The sequence below is a fragment of the Sinocyclocheilus grahami genome, unplaced genomic scaffold (assembly GCF_001515645.1).
Source record: "Sinocyclocheilus grahami isolate Dianchi unplaced genomic scaffold, SAMN03320097.WGS_v1.1 scaffold414.1, whole genome shotgun sequence".
NCBI lineage: Eukaryota > Metazoa > Chordata > Actinopteri > Cypriniformes > Cyprinidae > Sinocyclocheilus > Sinocyclocheilus grahami.
In genome coordinates, this window is record NW_015505593.1 from 303950 (window position 1) to 315171 (window position 11222).

Genomic DNA, 11222 nt, shown 5'->3' on the forward strand with positions numbered 1-11222 from the left:
TTGGTATCATTTTATGTGCATGCTGAAGCTCGCAATGAATTTAATATATCCTGTGCACTTTATAACTTAAAATTATCTAGAAAATCCAAAAAATATTTGTTGCAGAATGCTGAACACATTTACAGTTTATTTTTTATTCAGTTTATATAGAGGTCTATATTTTGGGTGAATATTTTGATGGGGCTCTGCCCCACCTGCCCTTACAAACGAGCCGCGCATTACAGATAATGAGCTCAGACATGGAAGACCATACCTCACATTGGTTTCATACAAGTTACATATATGTTTTTTTTTCAATAGGTTTATTTTCAATAAGTTCATTTCTGCTGATATCAGGATAAAATACAAGTGATCACACTGGGACCTCTGCCGACCCCAGAGGCTTGAAATGGGGTTATGAACCCTGCTCTGGGGTAGGGTTAGCATCGTTCTTGCTGTCTATAATCCTTTCATAATTTGAATAAAAATGTTGGGAGTTTTGGTCAAGTTTTGGTGTTCGCTAATATCATTTGCTCCTGAAATTGTGATGACTGACATAGTGATAACCATAGCACCCTATGCAGTGTTTGGACCAATCAGACACACAATTATTCATTATATTTAATGAATAATCCAGCAAACCCCCTCACCCACAAAAGCAAACTATGTATTAGAGTTCTGTGGATAACCACCGCAGAGCAACTAACACCCCAAAAAGGCAGAACAGGACTCCGTTTACTATGGCAAGCAATTACAAATCATCTGATAACACTGGTTTTATTGCTCAAAGGAATGTGGGCAGAGTAACTCTCACTCCATTTCCCCATAAGAAAGATACATAATGCCCATTGCAGGGGTCGAAATTAAAATTTTTACTTGGTAGCACTGGTGCTCCCAACTTAAAGTTATGAGCACCAACAAAAATGTAGGAGCACCCACTGAATATTAAGGAGCATCACAACTGCCAATTGAGCGGAAGGGCTGGCAACATCCTGATGATTAAAAGCTTCATCAATCGAACATGATGTATTCTTTGCCACACACTTGGCCCAGCATTTCATGTTAGTGATGCATCGATCTTTCATGGCCAATTCCGTTTAGCAGAGAAATGAAAACAGGTCACACCACAACAATCATGTGCACTTGCACAAATGATCCCAAATATATTTTGGGGTTGCACAGATTACATTTCGGAGCATATGCGACCAAAACGGTCACAATTTTGAGCCCTGCCATAAAAATAGACTCTTCCTCACTGACCCTCTGGATCTGAAACTGTCTACAACAACATCCTGCTCTACACCCTTCACACAGGTGCCAAACGGAGGCTTCATAAGGACAGCTGGACACACCTACTTCTGAGTTACAGGAGCGGCTGATGCTAGCAAAAGAGCTCCTTGAACAGTACTCAACCGAGGAGTACTGGGAAGGACACATTTTCTGATTCCTTGCCCATCACAACACTGCCTCAGACCTCCAAAGGAGGAGCATCCTGTAAACCAATCAACAACCCAGGAGCAGCCAGACAAAGTTGGATGGAGTAACGAGTCACTGTGCCCAACAGCAATAGCTCCTCTGACACCACTCAGGCAAGCTCAAGTTGGTGCCGCCTCACGAGCAAAGCGACACCGCAAACATCAGATTTGTGGTGAAATCGGTTTTGGAAATTCAGATTTCCAAAACCATTCCCTGCAACCCCCGGAACCACCTGCCCTTTCATAAGTGAGAGTCCAACCCAGCTGTTCCAAACCACAGGTACAATGGATAGCCTGCTGGCTAACAACACCTACAAACAACCATCTGCCCCAGACCAACTCACTTCAGGATGACAGGTGACACTGCCTCGACACCTGCTGCACAAGCTCGAGGACCCGCACCTTGCTACTGCCTACATCACCACAGCACACCACCTGACAGCATCCACCTTGACACCACAACCACTCCCGGAGGCAACAACAGCCAGACAGCCACCACTGTCTCCCAGCCGTGAGTGGCAGGTGCATGTCTGATTGTTCTGCACCTCTTCCTGATTCTGTCACTGCTTGTGGATAATGTCCCTTTAACGATTCCAGATCTTGTTATATGCTCTAATGCACTAGTACTGTAAGAAAGTTATTTTCTATGCCCACGAAAATATAATTTCTTAGAATTGATATGAAATTACACTGAATGTTCGCTGGACGAACAGATTAGATGACAGTTACAGTTACTACTAGCAGCTTATATAAATAATTGTAATTAATTATAGTTAATTGTAATTATTTATGTACAATTCCCTTTTGAGCTAATTTGCTACACCTACCTCAGCAAACAACAAAACAAGTCTGTTTTGGCTGAATAAATTCAGATTCAGATTTTTAGATTCTTGTGGTTTACCACTCTGGTTGCTAGTCCAATATTAAGAAAAAGACAACCAAAACCATTATGTATCTGATGAAATAAAAACTGTTTAGAAGAAGAAAGTGTATAAGAACATTTTCGTTCGCAGTTAGCCGGAGTCAGAAATCAACTTTTCCATTAAGGGGTTATATTTTGCATTTTTTATAATCACCTTATTATTATAATCACCATACTGAGTTGTCTTTAATGTTAAATAATTACATTTACAACAGCTTCGGCATTTTCAGCGCTGACTAAGCGCCTCTGATTGGCGCGTTTTCAGCGCTGACTAAACTAAGCTCCAAATACATTGTTTAATTGTGCAACGGGCATTTTTTGCCCCTTTGCCTTGAATTTATGGGGCAGTTTTGTTCATTCTTGTGGCATTTTTGCCACAAGCCCTCGTTAATTTCCAGCTCTGAAGTTAACTAATATAGTTAATCAAACATGAAGTTTGGGGCAGATCAGACATTGTATATAACAACTTCCTGTTTCATAGTGAAACATCAAAATTTGTCAGGCCACCACAGACACGCCCTTCAACACAAAGGGCTTTAGATTACACTGAAGGAGTTTGTTAAAATACAATGCCCGAAAATGGCAAAAACAACAAAAATTTGTAGAGAAAATTCAAAATAACTTGACTTCCTTTGGGTTTCGGATTTTGCTTTTTTGTAGGTATTGGTGTGTTACATGTGTCTACCGAATTTTGAACATGTACGTGAAATGTAGCTCGAGGGGCACTTTGTTGAATGTGTATAGATGGCGCTATCGAGCCATTTTTCCACACCTAATTCTGAAACCTATATCAGACGAAACATTTTCGCTGCTTCTTGCGTATATGCAGTTTCATGAGTTTTCAAGCATGTTTAGGTTCTCAAAAATGTGATTAATTTTGGACAATAATTTTGCACTGCTGTGCTCGGCCCCTAAATATAGCTGCAAGCAGCGATGACGGGCCCAAGCCCCTGGCACCACCGCCACCCTGGTGGAATCAGGAAAACGGTGAACAGTGGGCACATGCATTTACAGTAACCCTCTGGCAGGCTGGTTTTAAGGGTTACGGCAATTAATGGGTTAATCTCAGGGCAGTGACAGCAAATTAAAAACTATCAGACACTTGAAGGTTGTAATACTTGTAGGTTGTCCACTAGATGGGATGGGATAAGAAACTCACAGTGGCAGGTCATTGGTGGAATTCCACACTCTGCCCAGAGATGTACCTAGTTGCCACAATCTGGACTATGACGGATGGCTACCACTTCCTCACACCAGGATGGCACATAAGTTTGGAAGCGTGAGTCCACTGCAGGACTCAAAATTTACTTTTTTACCTGGTGGCACTGGTGCTCCCAACTTCAAAAAGTTAGGAGCAGCAACAAAAATGTAGGAGCACCCACTATAAATTAAGGAGCACCACAACTGCCTGTATCCTGGTGATTAAAAGTTTCAACAATCGAACCTGATCCTGAATTATTTGCCACACACTTGTCCTAGCATTTCTTTTTAGTGATGCACCAATCTTGATTTTTCATGGCCAATTCTGATTGCTGATGTTTTACAAGCAAATGGGCTGATTCTGAAAGCTGATTTAAAAAAATATTTATTTTATGTTTTTAAGCAAGAGACAAGAAAGAATGAAAATATGAGTACATAAACAAGATGTTTATTTTCTCTATTACAGGCTGAATTCTCTATAGCCATTTAAAATTAGAGGCAACCACTGCATAGTATTGTGAAATTACAGTGTTTCCTCTAGGATTTTTTCCAGCTGTGGTGGGGACTGTTTCCCATGGACCACGTCTCCTTCCCCCTGGTGCTTAAACCTCCCCACCCACAAATCACCTGCACTCAAACTCCGAATTAAATTTATTTGAACTAAAAAAGACAATAAAACAATTAAATGACTAGCAATAGCACAAATAAAAACCATCAGATACAAATTAAATTAACAGTACTTTAAGTTTTTCAGGTATTCTAACATAAATATTTCAGTACAGAATTACTAAAGAAACTGAATAATCTATTCAACTGTAAAATAACACTGGATAGTATTTACTGTATAAATAAACAGTAATGACACCGACAACAGCAGGTTTATTTAGGCTGCTGTCTTCAGACCTTGTGCACGGATCTAATGTACTGTTACATGTGCGTTTTGTTTCTCAACGGTTTACATTCACTTACCGACTATGTTTAATATAAACCGACTGTGTTTACGTGAATACTCGCCAAGACAGGTATTTTGACAATTTTGTGCGGAACCTGCGGGAATGAGTAGAACTATGCACAATCCTGCGCCAGAATTCAAGCCCTGTTCATGATGTGAGTGGCATCACTGTGATCACTGCAGTATGTCACTGCGAAGCTGCAGCCATGGCGGGGTTGATTTTTGGTGTGGCTGCCCACCACGGCAGAGTGAATGTAGCGGAAACACTGAATTATACTACATAAAACATCTGTATGAAACAAAAACAGGAGACAGGCTGAATAATAATGCAAATTCACTCTCTGCCAGCAGGTGGCGCTTATGGAACAGAAGCAATATAGCTTATAAATGCTACTTTAATATGCATTATACAGAGGCAAGATGAAAAGAAAATACCATCTAAACTTTTCTGATAACAGTCTGATCCTCTCAGAGATAACATTCATATAACCCCCACCCCCAATTCAGTATTTATGATTTGTTTATAATATTTCGTGCATCGTGAACAGTGAGCTTGATCTGCCTGCCAGATGTATTTTCTCTGGCCTCTGTTAATGTCTGTTTACAGACTTCATAATATCTCCACACAAATTACATTTCGGAAATTGATTGTAATGCAGTTTGTGCAAATCTGGAACAGAGATGAGCTGAAATAAAGCAAAAAAACGTCCGGTTCCGTGTTAAGGTCCTTGCCCACTGAGTCCAAAATTTTCATATGCATTTTTTTGTATTCATCATCCTAAAAATCCGTCACGCACAGAAACCTTGCACAGAGTCCGATCTGAGAAAAAATTTGCAAAACAATACAAAATGGAGTCTTCAAGCAGTGAGAATGATTTTGTTGTTCTCTCTCTTCTTAAAAAGAGAAAAAGAAAGAGGAAATATTGGATCCATCATCCAATCCAAGGAGAGATCCACCTCCTTATGAAGGATCTCTGTGTTTCCCACAGGTTTGAAATATACTTGCGGTGGTAGCCGGGTGGAAAAGCCTCCTGTTACCTATGGCACAAAAAGGGTCTACTACATGTGACAAATAACAAATAATATGTGATTTTTAACTATTTTTATTTATTGAAATTAATTTTAATTACATAGGATACTATTACATTTAATTACATACTCATATTATGCATTGCAAATTATGCAAAATTACAGCATAGTTCTCCTTGCTTTGTCATGTAGTGTCTCTCTCAGGGAATGGGACAGATTTTACTGATACTACTAAAATCTATATATTGAATAATATGTGTAAAATAATTTTTGATACAAATTTATTTTCTTCCTGTTGGGAAGCATCCCAGACAGGAACTACAATAGTTTACTATGAATTCAATGGAAATTATATGAAATACAATTTGTGTAACCAAAATTCCAATAATGCCCAGAAGAACAGAAAACGGAAAAAAAACCTTTTAATTAAAAACAAGCCCAAAAAACACTGGGACTCTTAATAGGGATGAGCGATACCACTTAGTTGGTTTTCGATACGATACCGATACTTTTAAAGGCCAGTATCGTCGATATCGATATGATACTTCTAAACTGAACTTTTAAATTATGAAATTGATTCAATTATTAAATTACTAAGAGTAAAATGGGTAATGATACCCACTTTTATATTTGAAACGCATTTTAACATCCAATACACCTTAATTGCAACTAGGTTATATTTTTATTTATACATGGTTAAAATATGTTTACTGTAGTAGTAACCATGGAGATCTACAAAAACTATAGTTGAACTACAGTCACTTTAATAAAACTTTAAAAACAGGGATTTCCACTGAAAGGCTGTTGCATGCATAAAATGCAACCTTTTTATTCTGGCAGCTATGATTTATATTAACATTACAGAATAGAACAATCAATATGTACTTTTAACGTTCAATTTAAATAAATGTAATTGCATTTGTAGACTACTATGTAGACTACAATTTCAATTTGTTTACTGTGAAATAACTCAAGTATATATGTTTTTTTCTGTCCTCTGATAAGCTTTGTTCTGCCGTTCCCAAAAGCATCAATGGTTTCTTATGATACCTTTGGAAACGTAGCCCTGTTTGAATGCACTGTCAGAAGTGAGTGAACGTTCTCTGTGATTGATTAGTTCTGTCTTGCAGCATTTGCGTGTGTTCAGATGAGCAGGAAAATAGATCTATCCTACACAATTATTCGCTAACATAGGTTATTCATTCAATTCAATAAAAATTGTACGCATTACTTTTTTTTGTTAAACAATCACTGGTAAAAATACACACCTTAGTATTGATATTTTTTATTTGAGTATTGATACTTTCGATACTCGCATCGGTATCGATACTACAGCATTGATACGCCCATCCCTAACTCTTATTTTGAAATGTCTACATTGCGGGCTGATCCTTCAGATGAGCAGTGTTGGGGGTAATGCATTACAAGTAACGCAAGTTACGTAATCAGATTACTTTTTTAAAGTAACTAGTAAAGTAACGCATTACTTATTAATTTAGAAGGAAATATCTGAGTTACTTTTTCAAACAAGTAACTCCAGTTACTCCCCCCCCCCCCCCCCGCGACCTCCACACACGCGCCTGTCGCCCCTTCATGGGATACACGCTCTTGTGTTGCCATATTGAGAGAAATCGAGAGTAAGTGCAGAGGCGTTGTGCGCTGTGTTAACGTGATGCTTACTGTAGTTCTACACTAAATATGAACAGATTCAGTATTCCTCAAAATGAATAAAAAGTAAAAATGCAAAATATTATACAAACCTGCAATAATTAAATGTTAAATAAAACAAATACAAAACGTGTAGTTAATCAATCGCGGATGGTTTCATTAATTCGGACGGATAAATAAAATAAAAAAAACATACATAAACTAAAAAAAAATATTAGTAGTATAAGAGGATAAAAATAATAAAAGCAAAATTGTTTAACCAAATATACTTGGGCGACCGTTATATCTGGGCGACCCGCCCAAGTAAAGTCTATGTGTGGGAAACACTGGATCTGCAGGATTATCCCGGGCGATTCAAAGTTTTCTTCAGGATGTCAGTGGCTCAGTTTGATGCTTTGCTAGCGATACTGGAGCCACATATTAAAAAGAAGACCACCAATTTCCGTGAACTCAGTGTGCAAGGACCCATACAGTGCTTTGTGCTGTGAGAATCAACTTGCCAGACGCCTCCTAACCTCTCAAAATGCTTGCTACGGATGCGAAAAACGCAGATCAAACCAGATCCGAATTTTCTTATGATGGACGAAAGTTTCGGAGGCAGTGTGTAAACTTGATTGACAGAACGTGAGGTCGTATTAATTTTTTTATGTGCGTACATTTCGGATGAAAATGTCGGACTCGGTGCGCAAGGACCTTTAGTTCAATGTAGTGAGAGGGGGTGATTGACGGCTAATATTAACCAATCTAAAATTAAAGGTAAGAATGCAAAGATGTAGTTTAATTGTTTATGTAACAGTGGACCTGTACTGTATCAGCTCACAGGAGATACATACTGTGCAGTAGTAGCGAACGTTTTGTAAAGAACTGAAAACGGGTCGCACCACAACAATTATTTGCATTCGCACATTAAGAAATTTGCTAAAAGCAGTTGAAAATGGGAGGAAGTTTCTTTATTTTATAATCCTAGGCATATTTAAGTATCAATTTAAGACTGATAATTGCCAAGAACATTCTGATTTCTGTGAAACATAAATTTATTTATATTCTAAGAAGTTAAAAAATGTGGATTCAAATCTACTATGTGGCATTTAGCTAATTGTGTTTCGTTGACAGTATTGTTGGAGGAAGCCTTGCTGAGGAATGGTACTTCGACAGGGAACAGCACTGCATTTTGTAGGAATGCATCAAATGGAACTGACCCCGGATCCCAAACCCGGCATGAGACACAGAAACAGGACTCAGCAGCTGCAGACGTAACAAAAGGATTTACCAAGGAGCAAGCTGAAGGGGTACAGAGGCAAGTGATCTTGTGTATAAATTATTAGTGCCCAAGCACTGAAAGTACGATGGTACCTAATATTTTCCCAAGGATTGTTTTTGTTTTTTCAAGGATTTGGGGCATCAGGGACCTTTAACATGCTTAAAAACTGCTTAAAGTAGGGGGATTCTGCAGCACCTAATTTTACACAGTCCCTAAACTAGGAGCAGATATAGTACATACGTGTACATGGATCAAAGACGAGACATCCCATTTTGGTGTCTGGATCAAATTAAATTTACAAAAGGGATTTAATATATATAAAAAGTATATTAAATGCATGTCTACTTTAATGTTTCAAATAAAAATATGGGGGAAATAATGTTCCTAATATCATTCAGTGTAACAAATATATTTATGTAAAAAATGAAACATATTTATTCAGATATGTACTTATTAAAATATATTTTAAAAAGTGGTCATACTAAATGATTTTACATTTTAAATTATTAAAAACAACTTGCTGACAAACAGACCCGGATTAAGAACACATACGCCCTTGGCTATAGCAAACCCAAGGGCCCCCCTTCATAGTAGCGTATCTTGGTGCCACAGCGTTTTCTACCACAGGAATAATTCAGGGTTTTGGGGGGGGGGGGTAAATATTCCAGGCTACAATACATTAAAAGAATACATACATTGACACTGGATATGAAGTCAAAGCAAACAGGTTTCCAGAAGCAGCAACAACTTTTAAGCATATACAGCTCCCTTAAAGAGTTGAGTTTAAATAGTTTTATTATTTGAAGGTCCTCTTTCTCGCCCTAGAAGAGGAGAATCATCAGGGCTGGACTGGTGCTAAAATTCAGCCCATCTGGCCCACACAGTCCCCCATAAATGTTTTGCTGGGGTTAGGGCAATTTGAATAAATACATTATTTATTAATAAATAACCAACGAAAACAAAATCTATTTTGAATACTTAAAATGCATTTAACAATATTAATATTCAATTATATTGCAGGCTCTTAATTATTGAATTCATATTTTTCTGCAATTAAAGTTTATTAGAACTATTAAATTATCCTTTGTAGTTGCCCTAATGAAAAGCTAATTCTTGAATCCAGAGTTAACTGTATAGTATTAGTAAACCTTTATAAAAGTGACTTATTGCTTTTATTTGACCCAATATTTAATATAGGCTATAATTAGCTTATAATAATTTTCGTGACATTAATAATACATATCATTAATGCCATATTTCTACAGTGTCAGTAACTGCATGTTAAATAGCCTAGGTGTGGTGCTGTGGATTAAATTGCTTATTTAGTTTTGTACAGTTTACCTCTACACTTCAGTTCACATGGTGCTATTCAGTCTGGTTTCCACTAGCTTCACCACAGAGACTTTACTGTTAAAATATAAGTGTAGTGTGTCGAATTCAAATGGGCAAGCGCTGCTTATATTATCACTTCAATGGAGCGGCGAAAGTGTCGAGCTACAGTCGCGGGCGCAAGACACCGGTCCGGTGTGGTCCAGCTGTTCTCTTGCGCTGCACGGTTTAATCAGGTCACGTAGTGACGTTTTATTCACTTGGCCTTTAGTGTTTGTTTCCCATGCGCTACAGTAAAGCCGAGGCGATTAAAAGATACCAGCAACTCTAGTGTAAATGAGTACAAAGACATTTTTATCGCTCATATCTTTTGGACTGAAATAGCACAGACACTAATATGTGGGGGCGTGGTGGGATTTCGGCAATCGGCACTCAGGGAAAAGCTTGGTTGCTCCCGATGGCCAATCAATTCTAGGTCTACTTTTCCTTTCCTCCACAGCCAATCACGTCGGGCCCCCTCAATTCGCGGGCCCTGGGGCTTCAGCACCGCTTAGCCCTTATGTTAATCCGGTTTTCCTGAAAACAGGAAAAAACAAAGCCAAAACAAATCCTGGCAAGGACTCGTCCAGGGAAAATGGCACGTATGGTCACCCTAGTTTTGTGTTCATTTGGGGAGTTCGAAACGGCTTGCCAAAGCGAACTTTCCGGAAAAGTTTGTGCCGGCTATAAAACACCTTCGTACTACCATTGGTCCGTGACTATTACGTCATAAGGCTGATTTATACTTGAGCGTCCGCAAGTTCGCTGGGCGCGGCAAATATGACATCATCGCAGTGTTGCCGGAAGTTCGCTTTGAGTGCGCGCAAACTCATTTCGCGTGGCGGTGTGCACGGAATTTTTTTGTAACTTTCCACGCAGCTCCGCATCCGAAGATGCACGAGTTCAGGGCGATTCTAGCCGAACATGCACGTCTGTGCCGGCATTTGTGTGAAACAGAAGCTGCTTAATGTGAAGTTGAAACTCCATCAGGTGCTTTTTGACACTTTGACGCAAAATGCATAGTTTTTTTTTTGTGTGTTTTTTTTGCATAGTTTGTCCAAGGCTTTTTATTTGAAGTACGTTTTATTTTTATTGTATAAAAATAGAATTAGAATTCATTTAGATACTAATTATACACTATTTGCTTAAAATTGTCTTGTGTTTGATGCAAAATAAAGCCAATAGTTTAAGATTGTTTTAAGTTTGTACATAAAGAAATTATTAATTCATCAACTCATTCATCGTGTGAGAAGACTTGTACCGGGAAATTACTACTTCTCACCGGTGATTCCCGATGGTTTTAGAGGGCAATTACTTCTCGTCGCCCCCTGTCGTTTCAAAGAATAGTACAATGGCGAACGCGATAAG

General features: G+C 38.4%; 1 protein-coding gene and 1 long non-coding RNA gene across 2 annotated transcripts in view; one reads left to right on the plus strand and one right to left on the minus strand.

Moving 5' to 3' along the window:
• The window catches only part of dnajb14 (DnaJ heat shock protein family (Hsp40) member B14), a 117638-nt gene that overhangs the window by 37506 nt on the left and 68910 nt on the right, over positions 1-11222 (plus strand). The window contains exon 2 of the mRNA XM_016232597.1: positions 8339-8522. Coding sequence (XP_016088083.1) covers positions 8339-8522 — 184 coding nt within the window. The remainder of the gene's footprint in view (positions 1-8338; positions 8523-11222) is intronic.
• The window catches only part of LOC107551105 (uncharacterized), a 23064-nt gene continuing 16971 nt past the window's right edge, over positions 5130-11222 (minus strand). Inside the window, exon 3 of the long non-coding RNA XR_001604729.1 lies at positions 5130-5198. This is a non-coding gene — a long non-coding RNA (uncharacterized lncRNA). The remainder of the gene's footprint in view (positions 5199-11222) is intronic.